Raw genomic sequence first — 24,836 nt, 5'->3', positions numbered from 1 at the left:
GATAGCTTGGGCTGCTGCTACAGTCCTCATTCAGTATCCGGCTGCTACAGTCCTCATTCAGTATCCGGCTGCTACAGTCCTCATTCAGTATCCAACATGCTTGGGCTGCTGCTACAGTCCTCATTCAGTATCCGGATAGCTTGGGGATAAAAACTTTCCCGCATTCTCTCTGTGTTGGCCCTCAGGCAGCGATAACGTTTCCCAGAGCACAGGGCAGAGAAGAGGCCGTTGTTGGGGTGACTGGGATCTCTGGTGGTTTTCTTTACTCTGGACTTTACTCTCCTGATGTACATTTCCTCTAGATTGAACCAGGGGCAAACTCCATCATCCAAATGAGTCGCCTCCTCTGCTATATCAGTGAGTCAGTGAGAAGAGCTGCACCAACACAGACATAACAGGTATCGTCTGATCCGTAGGAAAACAGAGATGCTGTGCCTTCATACTGTTTGATATGGCAAAATAGTGGTGGTAGAGCAAAATTGTTTGTATTTAAAAATGGAAAACCCACCACTATGCAGTATACTGTACACTATACTGTGCTTAAAATATACAGTAGAATAGAGTAGAAGATTTCTCAAACATTTCAACAAAATGTTGAAACCATTTCCATATACACTCATATAAGTAAGTATAAGTATATATACTCTTTTGATCCCGTGAGGGAAATTTGTTCTCTGCATTTATCCCAATCCGTGAATTAGTGAAACACACACAGCACACAGTGAACACACAGTGAGGTGAAGCACACACTAATCCCGGCGCAGTGAGCTGCCTGCAACAACAGCGGTGCTCGAGGAGCAGTGAGGGTAGGAGCCTTGCTCAAGGGCACTTCAGCCGTGCCTACTGGTCGGGGTTCGACACCGGCAACCCTCCGGTTAAAAGTCTGAAGCGCTAACCAGTAGGCCACGGCTGCCCAGTAGGCCACGGCTGCCCCATGTCCCTGCCCCTGCCCACTATACAGTACAGTACCAAGACTGACCAGAGCCCTAGTTTGGCCATACAATTTCGTACAAAGGGAACTTCAGCTACACAGCATCCATCCATATATCCAAAAAGCCAAGGTTCCACCACCTCAAAATCAGCTGGGTTTAGAGAAGCTCCACACAAACTAAACCAGCTGTCAGAGAAAGCTCTAGGCTGCATTATGTGTTCCTTTAAATGGGAAAAAAAATTCTCAGACAGTAAAAGCAAAAGCGCTATTTAAGGAGTAGTGTGTATGCCCCTCTGTTGCCTTACTAAATGATTCAGTAAAAGCGTAGCATACCTCAGAAAAAGGCATCTTTGAACTCCTGGAGAGCTTCCAGTAGATTACTTAACCCCTGCTGAACTCCATTCACTTCCTTGGGATCACAATGGCACTGATGCGATAACACAGTGCTTGTGCTGCCACCATGAGGACAGCCTCCGACTACAATCAGCACACACAAGTACTGTATCATACATAACTCAGTGTAAATGAGGACGGCCTCCGACTGCAATCAGCACACACAAGTACTGTATCATACATAACTCAGTGTAAATGCCGAGTAAATAAAAACTAAACTGACAGAGTTGTTAATAATGTGATGTTTACATGATGGCGCAATAACTGCCCCATCCGAGGCAAACAGATTGCTGACCTGAAACTATTATATTTAATAATATGCCTATTGGGTGAGTAAAGGTAAGATAAGTCTTTTTTAGAGGTGACAAATTGCAATGACCATTTTCAACATATTATGCAATAGTGCTCAATCTGTAAGCTTTCTTAGTATTGCTATTACAAATTAATATACAATATTTTAAATATAATTATTTGGTTCCCATAGCCCTAACAAACATAAATGTCACACAATGCATGTTGGGATACAGTAATGTGATCTTATCGTAACTCAAAGGGGAATTCTGGTCTTTTTCAACCTTACTAGTGTTATTAGGGACAATGACGAAAATCCATTCAGTATTGAGTTTGCTAGGTGAGGGGTGATTTGGGCATACAGTAGGTTAATGTCAAACACTCATTTTCAGGGTTCCCACCTATTTTCAAGGACACAAATTTAAAAAACTTTCCATGACTTTTAAATGACCTTGACAAGAAAATTCCATGACTTTTTAACTACAAAATTACGTATGCCACAGGTTGGAGCTAATTATGAAATGTGACTGGCCTACCAGCCAATATGGACTGGATCCCCACCGAGGGCCATGTGCTTCTCATTACCACAGTAAAGGTAAAAAGGCTGGATAATATGCAGGGATGGAAAACCTGGAATCATGGAAAACCTGGAAATTGTGAAATTCCTTTTTCGAGTCCTGGAGAAATCATGGAATTCAGTGAATGTACTGTATTGAAGGTTTTGGAAAAGTTATGACATTTCATTTGGTCATACCAAGGATGTTGGTAGCAGCATGCATTATGTCACAAAATGTGATAATTTCCTTATAAAAACACATTTTATCCTACTGAATGATTTGTTGAGCAAGAGACTTTCTAATGAGACACAGCACTCAAAGACTCTCCCGTAGAAATGTATGGGGTTAGTTCGTAACATCGTCTACACATATTCCGCCGCCAAAAGTTGACATGTGAATACATTGTGCCAATCATGTGTTGTGATCTCGCCGCTGGAGCGAGGTTGGTGTCGTGAAGCCTTGCGCATGCGCAGCTCTGCCCTGAAATAGATGCCCGATAAGGGCCCAAAAAGTGTGGCAATATGGCAGCCGAGTGGAGGGACTTGCCTAAAGGGACTTTGGTTGAGCATTGTCAGTGGTGGAAAACACAGCTTACTTTCATGATAGCCATCAAAGATATGCTTCCTTATGAACGCATTGCTGGTATTTGCAGGCTTTTGTCGTTTTTGTCCCTAATGAAAGTACTTACCCCAGGTTGAAAAATGCCGGAATTCTCCTTGAATGTTAGAAAAAGCTTTTCAGTAGTACCAGTGCTCCAGTACATAGTCACACAATATGTTCACTTGTAAACCATAGGTATTTTATTGTAGTCAATAAAAATAATGTTCAGGAAATATAATACAAAATACAAAATAAGTTGATTTACATTTAAATGAAGACAAGGAAGCTGGATAAGCATAAGGAAGGGCTTGCAAATGTGCATTAACTCTGCATGCAACACAACTTCAGTAATTCAGACCACACAGAGAAGGCTATGCAATCTGGCAGAGGGACACTGAGTTTCCAAAACAAACTCTAAACCCAGGATGAAGATGCTCAGTAAACTGGTAGTGGAATGTATGCAAGTGGACTAATTTGTCAAAGCAAACTGTGTAAAATGATAAAGTACCAGCTGGCCAATCCAGATAGATTCCTACAGTACTGAGAGACACGTGTTGATCTGGTGGCAGTGTGGCGATCAGTGTGTTGTCATGCCAGACAGTGTACTTGTCCTTAGCAAAAGTCATACTCCAAGAAATCTCATTCTCACCAAGTCTACTGTCCCATGTCCAGCCTTTCCTAGCAATGCCTTTGTATGCTACACCCACACGCACTCCACTAAATGACTTTGACAATTCAATCTCCCAATAGCACCGTCCAGATAACGCCTCTTTACAGAGCACCTGCTCACTATACTCAAATCTGTCGGGGTGACTCGGATTGCTTATAGCTGAAGTAACATGTTTCACCGATTTGTTATCTTCAGAAATATGTAGGTTTTGGTGAGCAGTGTTGGGATCCAGTGTGAGTTCACAAGCATCTGCAGACAGAATGAGAAAATCAAAAGAATTGTAAGATGACTATGTGAATGTAGTAAATAGACCTCAGTTTTCCATCACCTAAAAACAAAACATCCTAAAATGTAAACAACAGAGAATAAATAAATATACCCAGTTCAGCTCCTCCTGAACACCATGGTGACTAATATGTTATTTTACTTTATGTACTTGATGTGATGATCATTTCAAAGTGAGACACAATTACTTACATTTTCTCAGTCCTCGGTTTAACCGACGTGCACCACCATGACTGAACCTGTAGGGCAGTATTATACGTCAATGGAACCAATCAGTAATCAGTACAACGTGTATGAACATTTACATTCATAATAAAAAGTATTACTCACATGGCTTAACAAATATGAGATATAGTCACATGCAGAGGCGATTCTAGGGTCTGTGGGGGCCCTAAGCAAAAATTACTAGGGGGCCCTACCAACCAGTGTTCATCATCATTATGTTAGGCTATAAATAATCTGACACCAACCAAAATGTATTAAATAAAACCTTTTTTTTTATTCAAATGTTCCAAACATAGCTGGGCCTATAAAGAGGAATGGAAAGAAAATGTTGCGTTCACACTTGCGTTTGTTCACACAAATGCAAAGCCTGTGTATCTGATAGGCAACAACGCTGTCGCTGTTTGAAAATAATAGCCTATCATACCGCTACGAAACGCAGCGGCACCTTCAAGGTGGTCTATCTGCTCCAAGCAGAGGCACAAAAGCGCAACATTGAAGCGCTGGCCGAGGGAGGGAGTTCATGCGTTAATGTTTATTATCTGCTGTCTGTGTCAGTTTAAGGACAAGAAACGGTGCATCAAAGGGTCAAATATTAGCAGCCAAAGAGAATCGTTGATAACAGAACAAGTGACGAAAATCTTTGGCGGCACATGATTAATGTGATTAAAAAAATGAATGCGTGCTTGGTCCTTATCGCTTTGGGATTAATACAAATGCAAACATAATGTTAACCACCTCCTTGCTTAACTAGTTGTAACTAGCTAGCTAGCTCAAGTATATTGTCATTTAGATGTAGCAAATCATCATCTTTCTGCCAATTAGCATTACTATAACTTCATTAAATCAATGCCAAACTCTGATGCTGATCCGTCATCACTTTACACCCTCGATTGACGTTTACCACAGTAGCCTAAACATGTGTGGATTATTTGAACTCTTTTGAACACAGATCCGCTGTTTATATGCCATTGCATACATGTAGGCTACAGATGTACTGTTTGTACAACAGGACAGGAGCACGCACAATCACGTAATCCATCATTCCATCAGACGAAATTCTTGCTTGTCGCACGGAAAACGCGCTGAGACCATGTCTCGGGCCCCCCAGCAGCTCGGGGCTCCAAGCAGTTGCTTGCCTTGCCTGTTGACAAGGTGCGCCTCTGGGCACATGCAAATCAAATGTTGGCTTGACTTGGTTCTTCTTAAAAGTCACATATTTGAGCCCTTTTTCCACAGTTTCATAAAACATTCATAAAAGTCTTACTTTGGTCAAAATGCCAAAAGGAAAAGGCAGTACAACACTATTTTCAGCCCTGTCTAGAGCCCTGTTCAGAGCACCCTGTTTGTGTGTCTGTTCCTTTGAAAGCACAGGCATACTGCACGATGGCTTTGCTTTGACATTTTGGTAACAGGTCTTGAATTTTCCCTACTGTAGGGATCAATAAAGTATATCTATATATCTATCTATCTATCTATCTATGAGCTAGTGGGATAAAAGAAAACTTTTGCTCTTCTCTAGTCACGAATGGAGACTTGCTCAAGCTCACTGACCTAGGTAGCCCAAAAACAAATGACTGGGTTTCATTATTTTGGTGTTTTTGCGTCGGTATCCATCCCAGATACCAAAATACATAAGTAAAAGCCTTGAAAAAGTGAAATTTGCTGAACCGATTTGAGTTACAGTAAAGGACAGATTCCAAAGAGCCGAAACTTGAGATCACGTCAAAGCAAGCCTCCCTTACAGTGAATCCTCGTTCTCAATGACTTACTTCAGCTTCTCCAGCCTGTACTCTGACAGCTGTCTCTCTCCATCTTCCCCAAGATGGTTGTAGCTCACATCCAGCTCTCTCAGGTAGGCAGGATTTGATGCTAGCGCAGTGGCCAGGAAGCCACAACCCAGCTCTGAGATAAGACAACCTGAGAGCCTGGGACAAAGACAGGAAGTGGGACAGGCTCAGAGAAACAGTGAGGGAGAAACAGTGAGGGGAAAATAGGCAACATGAGAAATGAGGCATGGAATATCATGATGTGCATATCAAAAAGCTGAAAACCATCCAAAATATACACTACTGGTCATAACATTTCAAATATACACTCTTTTAGGTGTTAGCAATAAAGTTCTGTACAGGAACTCCTTCAGGACTGTTAGAAAAACATTCCCAGTGTCTAGAACTAATGTAAAGTACATACTACTGGTGAAAAGTTTTTTTTTAAAAACAAAATTGAAAACTGAAAATTATGAATTAACAGATAGGATAAGGGTAATGTAGTAAACTAAAAAAAGAGTAAACAAAGCTGTTTTTTTACATGTTTTACATTTTAGGCTCTTCAAAGCAGCCAACTTTTGCTATAATGACAGCATTTCACACTCTTGGCATTGCCTCAACCACCTTAACGTTAGACACTGGGAATGGTTTTCTACCTGAAGGAGTTCCCATACATGTTGCATGGGAACTTTTTTGCATACTACATAACACCTAAAAGAGTAGGTTTTTCAAAACATTTGACTGGTAGTGTATATTATACATATATGGATCTTTTACACGTTATTGTGCACAACCATGATGACATGAATTGCAATACTGTCAGTGCATCCGATTCTAATTATCTGACCTGCTATTACAAACCCTAGCTTCCCATCACCATCTTAGCCAAAGCTCAAAATCATAACTTTAAAAGACAGTTAAAATAGACAACAAAATCACAATGAACTAGTATGTTTCGACAGCTGCTCTAATTTCTGGATTACATGATTAATTAAAACCTTTGTAAATATAAATATGTGTCCTCTTGTAACTTTTACATTGACATTTATTCATTTAACAGATACTTTTATCTGAAGCAACTTACAAAATGAGGATTAACATTCAGGCTGCACTGCAAAGGACACCTAAGTGTAACAATGGATTCATACTTTACAAACACTACGAGACTACCAGAGGATGTGAGTGCAGAAGTTTAAGTACTAGCACCTTCAGAGAGGATGTAAGACTTGAGGATTCTAATAAATGGACTCCGAAGAAGTCGATTCATTGGCAAAAACAGACTACTGCTATATTGTGCATACTACTGTGCACATTCTGTGAAAAACAACCATGCAGCATTGCACCCACCTCAGTGATTTCAAATTGCAGCTCTCACTCTGCAGTCCGATCCGAAGGTGGTTAATTCCCCCATCACCCAGGTCATTATCACTTAGGTCCAATTCCTGTAGATGGCTGCTTTCTGACATGAGAACTGGCACAAGACTTTTGCAGGATTCTTCTCTGAGAGAGCAGCTAGCAAGTCTATGCATAGGGTACATAATATTAATGAATAAAAATTCTGACCAGAATTCATGCTAAGCAATTTAATAATAAATATTTCCTGTTTTATCCTGTTTAATCACCAGCCATGCCAGTATTTAGACCTACGAATAACATACACATTCTATACATTGTAAATTAAATATTTCTTCAATAGTCACTGAGCTGTAATGGTTCTTCTATGAGAGAGAATCTTGTGAGTTGATGGCAATAGATGTGTATATCATATATCTAGTAAACTAAATGTAGAACATAAATAATCATGTTAGTAAATGCTGAAAATGCATTGAGAGGCAAATCTATGATGTTTGAAGCTATACCACCACCAGCCATTATGAACATACCGTACCTCAATACTTCCAGTCTACAGTTTGAAGAAGCAAGTCCTTCACAAAGCTGCATCACTCCTGGATCAAAAAGATCATTGCAGCTAAGGTCCAGTTCTGTAAGCTGTGAATTTCTTGCCTTTAGAGCTGAGGCAACCACTGTGCATGAGGCGTCGGTGAGTTTACACCATGGGAGTCTGTGAATAATGGCAATAACAATGTACATTATAATAGTAATTCACCCACACCTGCATTATTATGTTACACCTAAAACATATCCTGGATCAATAAAAGACCATGTTAATCATTTCAATTCCGAAATTCACTTACTTTAATACATTTGTACTGACAATGCTTTTGACATTTTAAGAGTGTACGTACAATGCTTTTTTGCACCATTTCACCACAGGAACCAGTCTTCTACAGCCCTCTTCTGACGTTTTGTACATCCGGAGATCAAACTCCTCCAGCGGCTCCTCAGACATCAGGAGAAGGGAGGCCAGCGCCGAACAGTGGGCCGGGGAGAGGTCAGTCCTGCCACACATCCCGTGGTCCTTCATGTCTTTGTACAGGGTGGTGTTTTTCATTTCTAGCAAGCAGTGAAACAGATTGATGCATCTTTCAGGCGGAAGATTCTCAGTGAACTTCTCATGGATAGTCTGACACGCTTCTTTGATACTGTTTGAACTAGGTAATTTAATCTTCAATAGACCAAGTAAGAGTTCCTGACTGGAGTCCAATGACAGTCCCAGAAGGAAGCGGAGGAAGAGGTCTAAGTGTCCATTAGCACTTTTCAAAGCTCCATCCACAGCCATATTCAAAATCTCATGCAGAGGGACTTTTAGAGGTAATGCATCAAACCTGATACTGCTCAAAGACCTAAGCTTACTCATGTCCTGTTTTGCATATGCATAAAATACATAGAGAGCGGCAAGGAATTCTTGGATGATGGGATGAACGAAGCAGTACATTCTACTCTTAAAAAAGAAGGCGTCTTCCTGGCTGATTTCAGTCAATACACCAGAGTGCACTGATGTTTGTTTGACATCAATCTCACGCTTGTTCAGATGGTCGCTTGAAAACATAAAGTTTTTAATATCTAGTTCTTCAAGTGCTAACTTGGCCAATTTCAAAACATTTTCTTTGTGTCTGTCCCAAAGCTCGAACCTGTTGTCTTCATATTTATCATGTAGCTTCTTATTTTTTATTTTCATCTGAATATGAAGGAAGTGGATCAGCATTTCCGTCAGGGTTGTTGGGAACTCTGAGCTATTCATTTGCCACTTGCCAGTTATGTCCAACGTCTTGTATACCATGGCTGACATCCAACAGAAAAGTGGCATGTGGCACATGATATAGAGGCTCTTTGTTGTCTTTATGTGTTTAATGACTCGAGTGGCTAGAGTTATATCCAAGTTCTTCCTGAAGTACTCTTCCTTCTGAGGATCGCTAAATCCTTGTGCCTCCAGCACCTGATTAATGTATTCAGATGGTATCTGTCTAGATGCTGCTGGTCTGGAAGTTATCCATATTTTTGCTGAGGGAAAGGCTTCTCCTTTTATTAGATTTGTGATCGCTGTCTCCACTGTTTGAGAGTCACTTTGAGCTGGCAAAGTGTTTTCAAAATTTAAGTTCAACTGACTTTCATCCAGACCATCAAATATGAACAACGCACAATGTTTATAAGCATGTGGATCCTTCAGATCCTCAAGCTCAGGGTAAAATTTCATTAGAAGTCTATGCAAAGAGTAGGGTTCACCTTTAATCGAATTTAATATCCGAAAAGGCAGCAAAAACACAAAGTCAAATTGCTGATTTGATTGTCCTTCTGCCCAGTCAAGAATGAACTTCTGTATGTAGACTGTTTTTCCAATGCCCCCTACACCTTCTGTCAGCACTGTTCTAACATATATATCACTGAAGAGTTCATTGCAGTCAAATGGGGTATCTGGCCTTTTCTGTGATCTGAACTGCTCTGTCTCCATAACCTCATGTTCTGTATTTACTCCATCACATTCTCCCCTCATGATCTGAGGTGTTGTGTACATCGTGTTGAGCTTGCTCTTCTTTCCTTCCACAGATCCTTCATTCACAAATTCAAACTTCCTCCTCATCGCAGTCTTATGAAGGTGAGAGATTCTCTTCCGGTCCTGGACATTATCACTGTTTAGAGGGAGAGGGAGAAAAATCAACATTTACAACTTACATCTATCCCCAAAGTTCTGTTCTTATTTCCAAAACCTGTAATTCACAGGATAAAACATTATTTAAATATAAACATTAAAGGAGTAGTCTCCAATACTGGCAAATAGTTGTTGATATTTGACCTCAACAGCCAACAAAACACACTTTTCCTTTCCGTGCTACTGAGCACAAGCATGATAAGGCTACGCATTGTTGTTGATTCAGTAACAGACAGTGCAGCTCTGCCCACATGTGCATGCTGATCTTCACGTAGGCTTGAGGGCACATGCCAAACAGAGAGCTATGTGAGGAGAATTTTGCTGACTTTCACCTCTCATGGGCCAGACCAGATGTCGGTACCCACTCAAGGAGGTAAAAGTTGTAATTTTTGAACAGATCTGTCCGTAGACAATATTTTGGTTCATTATTGTGTTTGGTATCATTTTTAAGGGGACACTCTGAGCTTTCATTCAAGCTCTTTTGTGAATATGTAACTTTTTTCACCTTTTCCTACAATTTCTGTCTTAATCATCTATTTTCTTTTAGCCCTGTAGCATCAAGTAACATCAGAGACACAAAACACAACAACTGGAATACTGACATGACTCTAAGGATTCAGGGAATGTATAATTTGTCCATATTTCCGAATTTCAGCCTTACTAGCTTTACTGTCTTTGGTAGCATCTGTAGTTCAGGCACCTATCTACAATCTTTGGTTCAATTCTGCATTTTACAATGCTGACAATTGTGTGAATGGTCATGTGATTTGTGCAAAATGGTCATGTGTTCCACGCTTCAGGCAAACATGGGTGTGGACTGAGAATGTATTTAAAACAAAAGGACGCTTTAAAACGAAAAATAGTGTGGATGTACTATCATAAATTAGCCATGTATTTTTCTATGGAAATGGAAATGTTGTTCTCTTAGCCCAGGGATGGGCAAACTACGGCCCGCGGGCCGGATCCGGCCCGCCAAGCACTTTCATCCGGCCCGCCGAGCATTTCATTTAGGCTAGTTATCAGGCTGCTCGCTATTTTTTTCCTGCGATAGACGTTGGTTAGCTTTACTGCAAACTGCTTTTCACTCTCCTTAGATAACGTTTACAATGTCAATGTCAAAACATCATGTTAAATAGAGATAACATCATGTTAAACTAAGTTAACTCTTAGTTATCTCCTTTGCAGCAGATCTAACGTGAACATATGCAATCCATTTAATTGGGAACGCGTCTGCACTCACGAGAGGGAGAGAGAGCCGCAGGTTCCAGCTGGCTTGTGATTGTTGATAATTGATATCTCCTCCTTATAAGAACGTTTTAAAAGGAAATCATGAAGGCAACAGTAGTTCCCACTACTGACCATTTAAAAACTGTGAGAGGGCCCAGCCGTAGGTACAGCACTAGCCATAGTGGAGCAGGCAGAAGATCATTGAGAAATAAACGTGAATTAAAGCGACTGTCTTAAAGCGATAGTGTACAATTTATACATTTGTTAAACAGCATAAAATTAGCAGTATTTTTAAAACAAATTAGCAGTATTTTAAAACAAATACTTTTCATACTAAATTATAGGCTATAAAAAATGTATTTTTTTAGGCGTGTGTCGTGGGGGGGGGGGTTGTGTGGCCCGCCGGCCAATTTTCAAAACCCAATGTGGCCCTTGAGCCAAAAAGTTTGCCCACCCCTGTCTTAGCCCCTTTTCCAAGTGTGAATTCTGGATTTATAGCTTACTGTACCTTTCCATCATTGGATCCACATTCTCTTTTCCTTTCATCCAGGTCTCCACTTTGCTTAGAAGGTCATTCTGGCCCATTTTTCCGAGAATGTCTCTTGCTCCGTTCAGCGAGTTTTCCTTGCCGATATACTGTATCATTAGTTCTACAGTGTCTGTTGTGTCTGCTGCGGTCAGTTTGCCTTTTGGAATTGGTGTCCATCCACTGGGCAAGGATGATAAATTAGTCAGGTAAAATTTGAACCGCTTCAATTGTTTCTTGTCCAGAGCATCCAGAACAGAAAACAGGACCTCACTTTCATTATCCATGGTGAAATCCTGAAAAATAATGAGGCTTTATTAGATTAGATTGGTCGCCAAATCATTCATAATAAATTATCTAAACCCTGTTTCTCATGATACTACTTGTAATTTCTTGTCCATTTTTAACTCCAATAATAATAATATAATAATAATAAAATGTATTTATATAGCAATTCTCAAGCACAAAGCACAAAACAAAACAATAGCAATGATAACAATAATACTAATAGTAATAATAATAATGATAAAATAGTAAACTACCAAATATATATAAAATATAAACTACCAAACTACAAACTACCAAACACAAACTTAACTAAATAAAAAATATATATAAGTATACAGTATAGTACCCAAGACAAAATAAACAAACAGAAATGATAATGATGATAACTAGATGTACCGCGTAGCGGTACAAAATATGACCGCCGCTCAGTCCTGCACATCCATTCCGCGAAAATAAATCATATTAATGAATTTGTCTCCATCTTCTACTCCATTCCCCACTCTTGAAACTTTTGTGTATGCTTGTTTGGAATGTGTGTTTGCACACATTCCGCACACAAAGTAGCCTACTGGCGCTGCAAAGGTGAATAGATTTGTTTCTGGGCCAAAAAATCTGTAACATTGTTATAAAACCTTTAAAATCTCTAAACAATCACAAGTAGGGCAGTTCATCACAGTCCATCCATTGCAACTGGACTGATGAAAGGTACACCTGTAGGCTACATAGTATTTGGGAAAAGCAGAAGGTAGCAGCATAATGTATTTATTTATTTATTATTAAACAAAACAATCCCTGTCAGTTCCATGCAGTTTTCAACAGCTATCAAGAAGAGAGGTCATGTCATGGATTTTTGTGAATGTTTCTTCTTCTACATATGCATAAGTTTAGTCATCTAGTTCAAATGATATTCAGCTTTATTGTCAATGCACAAATTAAATACCAGTAGTCTAAAACAAAATGCCGTTTTTCCCAGTGGTGCAAATAACTGACATGTCCAAAGGGCCTTCATGAAATGCGTTGCGAGACTGTTCATACACATTTTAACGGGCAAAGTTGAAGAGCTACTCTCCGTTATTGTTTGTGCAAATAATATGCTGATTCATGTTCCCTTGCATTTTGCAACCATGAGGTCAATGGTTAAGCTCAATCTTTTGACGCAATCTTTTGATTTTCACCCAGCCTAGTCCATGGTAGGCGCCCGATAGAAATATTGTTTAATTTTGCGATTGAGATATCCACGCACTGGCGCCCCCCCTGCGACGTGTTCGCCCCCCGATTTTAGAGCTATTCTAAATGCAAAAATGCATAGAGGGTAGGGGTGTAACGGTACACAGAAGTCACGGTTCGGTTCATACCTCGGTTCGGACATCACGGTTCGGTACGAGTTCGGTACAATGGAGGGAAAAGCAAAACAAAAATGCAGAAAGCATTTTTTTTTGTACATGTCTCAGGCTGTACCACCTAGTGTCATACAGTCTCTTCCCTGAGCTATCTGCAACAGCCTGAAGTGTGTAAGATGTAGGCTAAACAGTACAATAAGTGCCCAGACTCAATCTGTAACTTGTAAACAAAATAAGACAATCAGCTATAAAACTGAAAATAGGCCTACAGCATCTCTTATTTCTGAAAGTGCAAATTACATAGAAAATGATTTTTAAAAATCCACTTAAGCAAGACCTTCAACATCTGTGTTTAGTTGTATATGGAAGGGTCTACAATTTGCCTCAATATTTTTCATTGTGTGTAAAGTAATAATCTAGCCTACTAACTGTGAAAATATCACATTATTTTGCCTTTTTTTAAAAAACGAAATTGCTCCTTTCATTTCATAAACAGACTACAACTAGAAGTCACGTGACTTTGCCCTTTGACGTTAACTCACCGTAGCATGGTTTGTTTATTAGCCTGGTTAGCGTTGTCACTTTATTTTACTGTCTGCACTTACACTACCAGCTCCTCATGTGAGAAGTTACAAGTTACCCCAACATAAAGGTAATTACCACCCGATTTACATAGCTTTCTGTCATTACGAAATCATTTAATTTAAGCCATAGGTTTTGGCCCTATTTGTATGTGTATCCAAAGGCTGCTGAAGCGCACAGGAAGTTTCTTTCCCCTCGTTTCAGTGATTGGTAGCCTACATCATCTGGGTGATGGCTTCGAATATGTGTAGCATTTTTTCCACTCACATACCCAATGCTGAACAACGCCGACACACAATTTCATCTTATCCACCACTCTTTCGCCTGTACTAACGTTACTGTAACTGAAGTTCTCAAACTTGCGATCTTAAAGAGACCAGCGGATCCTCTAACTCTTGTAGGTCTAACCTTAGTGCTGCTAATGACTGACGGACTCGACCGACGACCTGACAAAAAAAAACATAGGCGCCAATCAGAGCTTCAGAGCTAAGGCGAGGCTACAGATTAGCGTTAGGTGTCGCTAAAGAACTCCCGTAACTCTCGCTACTTAACAGTAATTGCGCATGACATTAATTAATCCGCACACGAGTTTTATGTATTTTTATACCGTGTATTCTCCGTGTAAATTCATGCACCGAACCGTGACGCCCGTACCGTTTCGGTTCAATACGAATACATGAACCGTTACACCCCTAATAGAGGGAGTTATGACAAAACCGTGACTGTTAACAAACTATAAGCTATATAAGGTAGGCCCTATGCTAGGCCTATTACACAACACAAATTGTCGCTAGGCTATGCTGGCGACCCAAATAAAATCTCCGTTGGAACCAATGGCTTACACCTTACAGTATCAAGCTGCCACCTCTTGGCGAAAAAGTTAATAGTTTTGCATATCAGTAATACATTTCACGTAGCTGTGAATCACGGAAAGGGCGAATGAAGTGGACACTTCTAAACGGAACCCAACCCACTGTACAGTAGCTCAAGGTCTGTGGCTAAAGCAGCCATAATGAAAGCGTTATCATTGTTTGGATACTTCACACACACGTGTTTTTTAATCGCATAGACTACAACTACCAAGCTGGAATCAAAGCACATCGACTCCCCTCTCACACCCTAAACACGCACTTCGAACAAACAAAAAGCGCCTCAGTCTCACGGAATAGCCATAGGCAAAACTTTATCTGACCCTTGTAACGTTGGTACTAAATCATTCATCGCAAAGAATGATTTTTGTAGCACGTGCAACAAATATGTGTAGGTACAGCCCTGCCCTGAATACATCTCAACGTGCGCTCTAAAACATCTGGTTTAAATGGAGATGTAGATCATCACGGTATCATAGACAGGTTATCTTTCAGGTAGCCTATATATTTTCCATTAAAAAACCATCACGTAGCGAACGTGTTGTGGCTAACTCACTTAGCTCCTGTTAGTAGCCTAGGTTATGGTCATAAGCAAATGAGATGACAGTCGAAAGATACAATTAGTGCTGTTATCGATTTGCTTGGTAGCTTATAAACGCATTTATGGTTTTCTACAAATACATCAATAATCAAATTGGCCTCCATCACTCAACCATGCTAACGGTAACATTATTTTACCTACGTTCTGCTATTGATAGGATTAACGTAGCCTACCTGCAGTAAAAAACAAGCATGTCCGATAAACATTCTCAGATTTATTTCGGCTTCAAGAGGAAATGGGAATTACATGTCATGCAGAAATCATCCTACCCTTAGACGTTCTCTGCGGTAAACTACTGTAGCCTACAGTCTTGTCCTTGTAGGAAGCATAGTGTCTTTCCAACCCATTTAAGATTAACTTCCAACAAAATTACGTCTCACTGCAACGATGCGCCATCTAGTGGACAAACGACTACTTATCGCCAATACTGGAAATGCAGCCATGATGATGATGATGAATATTTATTTTGGCTTTCTTTTAATCCTACTGAATTTGTAATTATGTATCGGCCGTTCTAATACCGATAGTATGTGGGTGCCTGTGTGTGTGTGTGCATGTGTATATGTGTGCACCACCATCTACAGGCCAATGAGTGTAGAGTCACTAAATGTACACATAACTTAATTTTTTAGACCCCCCCATGGATGAAATTCTACGAAACTTGGCATACCCCCAGAGAATGTCAGGTTAATCATACACATAAAATTTGGTGCAGTTCTGAACGTCTTTACTGAAGAGAGGGGCGATTAAAGCAGAATGATATTGCATTTTCATTTTTTACCGGGGGGGTGCAAATCACAAATGAGTGATTATGGGCTAAGTTGATGTGGGCCCTTGAGACCAACATACCATAAAAATTTCTTCATCCTCGGTGCCACGGTTCAGGTAGTTATTGAGGAAAAACTGCATTTTTTGGGTTTCGGGGGGCCCAGCGCGGAGGGGGAGTGGCCCCCGGGGACCAAACGAAATTTTTCCGTAAAAGTCTAGTGGGGCTACATACCCACCAAATTTCATGTGCCCCGGTGTTTCGGTGCCCCGGGTATCGTTGACCAAAATTTCAGGAAGTAGATGACGGAAAAAAAATAAAATAATAAAAAAAAAAAAACTTTGACAATCCCTATATGACCGCTTCGCTAGCTTCGCTAGCGGCGGTCATAATAAATAAGCAGTGACATGAGTGGAATCATTCACTATTTAAGGAAAGCAATTGTACTGTATATAAGTGGGTCTTTAGACTAGATTTGATAGCTGCAATTGCTTCGGTTCATCTGATGCCTTTGCTTCAATGTTATGGTGCTGAGAAATGTGCAGCAATAACACTGAAAACGAAAGGCCTACTAGTACAGCGCCTATGCCCATTCCTGAAGAATTAGCTCATAGCTCAATGACATGCAAGCCACCTGAACAAAAAAGGTAGGCTTTTATGTTCTGTATCAGGAAAACATGTCACAACCAAACATGATGCTTAGGCCTATCAGCATTCAATAAGCATAATTTAAGCGTGAATGCTTTTATACATATTGTTTAGTCCAACGGATCATAATGGGCATAACACTAACATCTGTTTTGACATAGGATTAAGCCTAGCCAAGGCCTATGTTTAATTGAGAAGATTGATGAAAGAAGATGGACGCTATTTTGTGACATGAGTTATGATAGGCCTATGAAATCTGCAGTTGCTTTACTTCCCAAAACAGTCGTCGTCACGCCCTGACTGTTTTTCAGTTGGAAGGAACAAAGATTGTTGTAGACCTTTGGCTGAAGTAGATTATTAGAATAGCCTATCTAGTGCTGCGGGAATTGTGGCTATTTTACTGTATTAAAAGCAAGTAATACAGTAACATAGCCACCAGGGTAGGAATTTCACGGCGGCCACGACGGCCATGGCCGTCGTAGCCCCTTGCGTTGGCCGTGAAGCCCCTTTGAAAATCATAGGTTTACAGGCCACGGTGGCCTTGGTGCCCCCTTCTTTCAATATTTTGCTTTGTGTCCTACTAATAGCGATTTTTATTTAGCCTGCGGCCTGTCAAAATAATCTTAGCATTCACAGCGCAAATTAATTTAGTCTTTTACGCAGTGGAGAAAGTGACATCGCAAAAAAATGCGTCCAAATTCACCCATTCTTCTCAGTTGAACTACTCGCGAAGTAGCCTATTCATCACACAGACATCACAAGTGATGTCACGTGAAAGAGCTTTTTCTCAGCTTTTAAACGATGTTAGCCGATAATTGCTGTGTTGAACGGTTCGCGAGAAAAGTAAATAATATAATTCAATTTAATCATACATTCTACTGAAGGTTTTGCGTCCATGATCTCCCTACCCATTCATCTCGGTGGAATACTTTACGAACCCTTCTTTTAACACATGACAAACCACATATCAGAATAAACATCAGACCTTACCAAACATAAAGGTGTAAAGCAGTCCCCTGTACAGTTAGCCGTTCCAGAGTAATCCAGTTTTGAATTTGCAGTAAATTTCGACATGCATTGATGTCTCCAAATTTGGGCTTTAAGTTTTACAATGTGTTTAAATTGTTCCACATGATTTCATAACGGGCCAAATACAACATAAATGTTACAAATATCGCCTAGATATTGGTAAATCAGAGGACAGCTGACTAAGAGTTTGTGAAAGTAGCCTGATCACAAAATGCTAAGCATCTAGGCTATGTGAGTTTCTTAAAGATGAGCTGTGCTTAAATTTAAATTGTCCAATACATGATTTCATAGCAGGCCAAATATAAAATAAATGTTATATATAGCCTAGATATCTGTTTTTATTAGATGATCAGATGATTTACAGTTATATGTAATATGTCATGTTTCATGTTTTTGTAATGTTTCATACAATGATGCAGGTCTACTGCAGTGAATAGGCTAAATACAACTTTGATAATTTTTATAGCCTACTACTGTATAGTTAACTTTGGCCTTGGTGCCCTGACATGTGGCCTTTGTGCCCCCCACCAAATATGCCCAACTGAAGGCCAAGTGGCCTTGCCCCCAGAATGGTGAAATTCCAAGCCTGATAGCCACAATTCCAGCTAGGCCAAGCTCTGTGTGTTCAGAATGCAGAATGGACGCACTTATTCTAGTCTCGTTTCGAATCTTTTACTGTTTATGTCGAATACGGACAGGTGTCGTTGGCATGTTGTTGAGGTCAAGATCCGCTGAATGTGTTATGGCTATTGCTGTGGTCAGACATGATGTAGGCTAGCCTATAATTAGCGCCATCCTTTAGCCGCTTTGCCGCCCTTGCGCGTGCCGCGGCGCGCTGTCGTTGGTATTTTGCGCTGAGCCCAGCGGCAAGCACAACAAAAATCTTTGGGACGTTACCTCCACCAAGAGCAACCTAGCGGCGAGCGCAGCGAATACCGTGTACAATGTGATAGCCCCTAGGCTACACACTAATCAAGTCCACAGTTGCGTGTTAAAACTTCCAGCTGAAGTAGCTATACTGCGGAGGTAAAATAGCGCGAACTGAGAGAGTTGCCTTCTCGGAGTGAGTGTAGGCCTAGCCTATATTTTCTTAGCTGCTATCAGAACGATAGGCTACCGCTCCTTTGCTACATGATCAAGTATTATTAGATGAGTGGGGGTTATCAGAAGCACCGGACATTAACCAGCAGGCCCATATGAGAATCACTCTGGTTCTCTGGTAGCCTGCGGTAGATGACGTGAGCCTGCCAAGTCGCCCACAAGTGAAAAAAGCGCGCTGTTTGCATCCCTGGTGCGCAGTGACTTGAGTCAGTATTGTCGTGCTAAATAGCCCAATAAAGAAAAGGGAGATACATGCTTAAAGTTAATATAATAGTTCTTATAACATTTCATTATTATCCAAACAATGTCACAACACTCACCTGTGGCCTTAGCAAAATCTCAGTCAAGTGTGGAGTCGGTCGGAGTAACAGGTCGAAATATGCGAAGAACAAATCAGGACATTCTTGGAATGAATAGGCCTAGATCTTAATTGAAGCAACTATCTGATTAAGCTAACTAGACTAATCCTTGACACCCCAAAGTAGGCCTTAAATAAAGTAGGCCTAAAATAAAGTAGATAAAATGGAGATCAAATTAAACGAGGTAAAATCGAGATTAAAGTGACCAGCGCCAGCCGTTACGCTCCAAAACGAAAGTAACTTTGGTTTTCCCGCTCTCTTTTTGAACTTGTCTTGTTTTCCCTCGGTGTTTTCCTGGGCAGCCTATCACTTTCCGGCCTATATTGCGCATTAGCGCCCTTCTCTGCATTGGAGCGTAACTGCGCTCTGAGCCAAGCGACTTTGAAGTCTAGGTCAGTGGTCTGTTGGCCTTATCTACCTCTGTTGGTTGCTCCCCAGTAGCCTAGGCCTAGTGTGTAGGAGATCTAATGTTAATTCTGAATAATTGTCTATTTAAAATAGAAACATAGATTTAGACACATAGCCTTTAGGCCTAATCATTTCTGGGTGATTATTAACCTGGTTAGAGGTCGGCCATCATTTGTCTTTTCTTTGCCTCTAAGGGACTTTAGGCCTACTTTGTCATTATTAGTCCTTTTATAACGGCCTTTGGGTAACAAAGCAATTCAATTACATTTTAACTTGTGAACAAACAGAAACACATTCTACTGAATCATATGTCTACAGTCATAAAGATAACAGCTTCCTTGGTCTCTCAGTTGCAGAGTCCACAGTTCATTCCTGCCATTAGCCTACTCATGCTGGCTTTCCTGAGCAGTTACAACCTTCACACGTCCAGAGAATCCTCTTGCATTGCTTGCTACGCAACATCAGAGCGCCTTTGATCTGCTGAGACAGGTTCTTTTCAGCTGGGACTGTTTTACAGGAGGAACAACAGACTGGTGGCTGTGTGGTTGGTCTGTACGTTCTCTAAGGAACGAGAGGTAGCTGTGTGGTCGGTTTGTACGTTCTCTAAGGAACAGAAGAATCAGCGTGTGAAAGTGGCGTAATCGTGGAGAACGTAGAACATGACATGGACAGCACTGGGAGAAGTGTATCGGTGCTGAGGCTCAGGTTTTTAACTGTGCTTTTTGTCTTCTTCTGCCCTCATTCTAAATGCGTGTCAGGTCAAACAACTCTATCTCAGAACATTTGGGTATGTATGTGTAGGCTGTGTGTAATTGTGTTTATTATTTAGTTATATTGAAGTTAGATATATTTTAATATGTTTGACTGAAACCAGTGCTCTGAATTTTAGACTCACAGTGATGGCTGCAGAGATGGGAATGAAACACATTGCTCTGGTAAGTGATGACTATGTTATAACATTGGAACCAACTACTAGACCTTCATCATAACATATGAATATCTGTTCGTTCATGGTAACAAAAGTCTGAGTTATCTGAACTCAAGTAATTTTGTTTTGTTTTGTTTTTCTGTAGAGTGTCAGCCATCGGCTCCCTTCGCTTTAGCTATTGGAACCCACAACATCACCTTGTCCTGGAAGTCTCTTGACCAATCAGATGTGGTGTACATACCACAGTGGACTGGCCCCAGCCTATCAGGAGTCTGGACATACAAAGAGGTTTGCATAAAGCATTTCTCTTTGACCATTTGAATACAATACCACATTTTTACAGTAAGTGTAGGAAAACACATTAACTAAAGAATTGTTTGTTGATCTATTTGTTTGTTTTGTTTTGTCTGAACTCTCTTGAAACCTCTTAGAACACAACAGCACCACCCTTCACAGTCGACAAGCTGCAGCCCTACTCATGGTATAAGTTCAGGATTTGGGTGGTGGTTTGCCAACAGCTCATCTCCTCTCCTGAAAGCACCGTGTATCAGACACAGCCATATGGAGGTACTCAGTTTTAATCGGTTTGTCGTTGTTACAGGTATGTCAGGAATTAACTCATGGAATCAACAAACTCTAGATGATGAACTGTGAACTCTTGAACTTAATGAACTGTTAATTATCGTCCAGATGTGTCAGGGAAGTGCAGTAGGACCCAAATGCAAGACTCCAACAGGCAGTATAACGGACAAAAACGATTTATTTTAACACAAACTTACAAAGAATTACTTACATACAAACAGGACTTGGGCTAGACCAGGTGAAACAGGGAGACAAGCCGACAAGGAACAGAGAAACAGGAGGATAGAAATACACATACCAATTAACAGAAAGACAGAGGACTGGACGAAACCAACGAGACTATAGCAGGGAACAGGTGAGGAGGCAGAAACGGAGGGAAACTAACAAGACAGGAAGCACAGACCAAATAAGGAGATGGGGCGGAGACAAAGACAGGTGACAGGCAGGTAACACAAAGCACATGGGAAACAGGCAAAAACAAACACAGGACAATACACAAAATGGCCACCAGGGTGGCACAAACTCAAAGGTCCGGGCCAGATCCTGACAAGATGGACATTCACTAAAGCTGAACTCATGAAAGCGTGAGACCATATTTAAGTAATATATATGTCATGATTGTGTGAAATGTTTTGCAATGCAGTATGTTTCAATTCCTGCATTCCCCAGAGAGGCTGGAGTTCCTCTCTGTCTTATTCTCCTGTTACAGACTTATAGTGGGGAAAAAATAGCTTCTTGGACTTGCCATCAGCTCTAGGCAGTGCAATGCATTTGTGATATTATTGATAGCACAGTAAATCAAAGCCCCTTTTTGTTGTCCAGCCCCTGCCAGCGCCCCAGTGCTTGAGAGTGTTGAGAGCGTGTCCAGTGACAGCGTGGAGCTCAGCTGGTCTCCACCTGTCCACCCCCGAGGCCCCCTAGTGGGCTACAACATCAACCTCACCAGCCACGAGGACACGATCAGCATGACCACGGGAGGAGACATCCTCACAGCCACTGTCTTCCCTTCCACTCCAAACACAACATACAGGTAGAGTTGAGATTTTTTAAAAAACATTTTTAGTTTTATCTCAGATAAAAATTAGATTGTACATCGCAATACACAATGCACAAATGTTGTCAAGAATTATGTTTTTTATTATTATTATTATTATTATTGTTCACCAGTGTGACGGTGAATTAAAAAAAACTACGATGAATGTGTTTTTTTATTCACTGGTTTGACGAGAATGTTGTAAAATGAGAATTCTAAAGAATATCTGGATTCACATGGAATGCTAGAACCCCGCTGAAATGAATCCATGGCGATATCTTGCCGTTGGCTGAAATGCGTATGTACTGTATGAATTTGTTGCAGTGTGTCTTTAGCTGCGGTGAACAGAGAGGGGCAGGGTCCAGCAGCACAGACCACAGTCACAACACCACAGAGAGACGGTGAGCTGACCCCAATAAGAAACTAAAACCAACTGACTGTAATAACTGTGACAGGCTGGTAATCCTTGTGGTCCGAACACAAAGATGTCAACCTATTGGTCCAATCAGTATTCAATGTGTGTCTTTCTCTGTGGTGCAGAGCAAAGAGGCTACCGCTGGATGATAGTATCCAGACTGAAGTCCCTCAGGAAGAAGGAGGCTGATGACTTCTATTTCCCTGCAGACTGTCTCTCTGACGCACTCATGGAATTTAATATCACAGGTCTCTGCCTCAATCTCTCCCTTACTCACACTCCTTTGTGACTTTCTCTCTCTAGATCTGTTCAGCATCAGTTGTTCTGCCTATTCCTCTCTATTGTGAGCTGAAAACCAATGGGAAAATGAAAAGGAAATTGATAGAGTGCTTTATTCAGTATATGGTTGTCAAACTGTAAAACCACTCTATCCTATTTCACATTTCTTGCATCTTAATGAATCCTAACGTGATCAAGTTGTTTTTAATATAAACACGCATTACAGGTGTGTCCATCCACCAGAGCTCTGGGCAGCTGTATTTCTCAGAGGGAGTGCACATCTGGTCGAAACTTGCGGGTAACCTTAGCAACCCCTCTGACCTGAGGCTACTGCACTCCTCCACCCAAGAGGTCACAGGGCTGTGTGTGGACTGGCTCTATGAGAAACTCTACTACATCTCTGGAGGGAAGGTAAGGAGCTGTTCTCTATGAGAAACTCTACTACTTTTCTGGAGGGAAGGTAAGGAGCTGTCCTCTGTGAGAAACTCTTTTTCATTTCCGACTGGCTCTATGAGAAACTCTTCTTCATTTCCGACTGGCTCTATGAGAAACTCTTCTTCATTTCTGACTGGCCCTGTCCTATCTGCACAAAATGTTCACAGCCAAAGTTCTAGCCTTGTATGATTCGTTTTTGAAGGCACAAATAAAGAAAGATTTTGTGGTTAAACCTTTAAAACACACACTCTGTTATCTTGCAGCCATACTATATCATAATTGTGTAACACAGTAATTGTGTGAGAGCATCATCCCAACCTTTACCCTTGCTCATTTTTTCTACCAATATGAATGATTGCATGGCTACAATATTTTTTGTGTGGTTAATACATACTGTATGTTGGCTAAGTGTGACTCATATGTGAGTTGTAAAACCACTCTGGGTGCAGGTGTTTCGCTGTGGTTTGGAGAACTGTTCAGATCCAGTTCATCTCCAGCTCTCCAGTCCAGGCTTTCCAACCAGGATCAAAGCAGATCCATATAATGGGTAAGAGCTTTCCAACCAGGATCAAAGCAGATCCATATAATGGGTAAGAGCTTTCCAACCAGGATCAAAGCAGATCCATATAATGGGTAAGAGCTTTCCAACCAGGATCAAAGCAGATCCATATAATGGGTAAGCACATGCTGACAGAGCACATGATCGTCATCAGTACAGTCACTGCTGCATCACCACCACCACCCTCACCACCACATCAACATCGTCATCAGTACAGTCACTGCTGCATCACCACCACCATCATCACCACCACCCTCACCACCACATCAACATCGTCATCAGTACAGTCACTGCTGCATCACCACCACCATCATCACCATCACCCCCACCACCACATCAACATTGTCATCAGTACAGTCACTGCTGTATATTTGTTATCACCATCATCATTATCAGTGACTTATCACTATATCACCACCACCCCCACCACCACTTCAACATCGTCATCAGTACAGTCACTGCTGTGTATTTGTTACCACCACCACCATCATCATTATCATTATCTCCATCATCATCATCATCAACACCACTACCATCAGCGTCATTATCACCATCACCACCACCACCATCATCATCATCATTATCACCACCACCATCATCATTATCACCACCACCATCATCATTATCACCACCACCACCATCATCATCATCATTATCACCACCACCATCATCATTATCACCACCACCATCATCATTATCACCACCACCACCATCATCATCATCATTATCACCATCATCATCATCATTATCACCACCACCATCATCATTATCACCACCACCATCATCATTATCATCACCACCATCACCATCATCATTATCACCCTTACCGTTATCACCATCACCACCATCACCATCATCATCGTCATTATCACCATCACCACCACCGTTATCACCACCACCATCATCATCGTCATTATCACCATCACCACCACCGTTATCACCACCACCATCATCATCGTCATTATCACCATCACCACCATCATCATCATCACCACCATCATCACCACCATCATCATCACCATCATCATTATCAGTGACTTATCACTATATCACCACCACCACCACCACCACATCAACATCGTCATCAGTAGAAGC

At 41.0% G+C, this 24,836-nt stretch overlaps 1 protein-coding gene across 1 annotated transcript; it reads right to left on the bottom strand.

Annotated features, from left to right (window-relative positions):
• Positions 1-2,954: 2,954 nt before the first annotated feature.
• On the bottom strand, positions 2,955-19,318 carry LOC143134898 (NLR family CARD domain-containing protein 3-like). Its single transcript, XM_076295612.1, has 8 exons — positions 19,064-19,318; positions 11,502-11,815; positions 7,965-9,746; positions 7,607-7,780; positions 7,066-7,239; positions 5,722-5,877; positions 3,920-3,966; positions 2,955-3,691 (listed from the first exon to the last, which is right to left on the bottom strand). The coding sequence occupies exons 2-8, from the start codon at positions 11,804-11,806 to the stop codon at positions 3,144-3,146; spliced, it is 3,186 nt and encodes a 1,061-aa protein (XP_076151727.1). The 5' UTR covers positions 11,807-11,815; positions 19,064-19,318; the 3' UTR covers positions 2,955-3,143.
• Between the last annotated feature and the right edge of the window lie 5,518 nt (positions 19,319-24,836).

The sequence above is a fragment of the Alosa pseudoharengus genome, unplaced genomic scaffold (genome assembly GCF_046254945.1).
Source record: "Alosa pseudoharengus isolate Yale_2024_CS ecotype anadromous, Long Island Sound unplaced genomic scaffold, YU_APseudo_1.1 YU_APseudo_1.1_scf_2, whole genome shotgun sequence".
Lineage (NCBI taxonomy): Eukaryota > Metazoa > Chordata > Actinopteri > Clupeiformes > Clupeidae > Alosa > Alosa pseudoharengus.
The sequence above is the reverse complement of the archived record's forward strand: the minus strand, read 5'-3'. Positions and strand labels throughout refer to the sequence as shown.

Bases quoted from the DNA above. Each gene is read 5' to 3' on its own strand.
- LOC143134898 (XM_076295612.1), bottom strand. From the start codon at position 11,806: ATGGATAATGAAAGTGAGGTCCTGTTTTCTGTTCTGGATGCTCTGGAC. The intron at 7,240-7,606 runs GTACGGTATGTT...CCCTATGCATAG, and splicing joins TGTAGACTGGAAGTATTGAG to ACTTGCTAGCTGCTCTCTCA. The intron at 5,878-7,065 runs GTGGGTGCAATG...TCTTTGTCCCAG, and splicing joins TGCAATTTGAAATCACTGAG to GCTCTCAGGTTGTCTTATCT.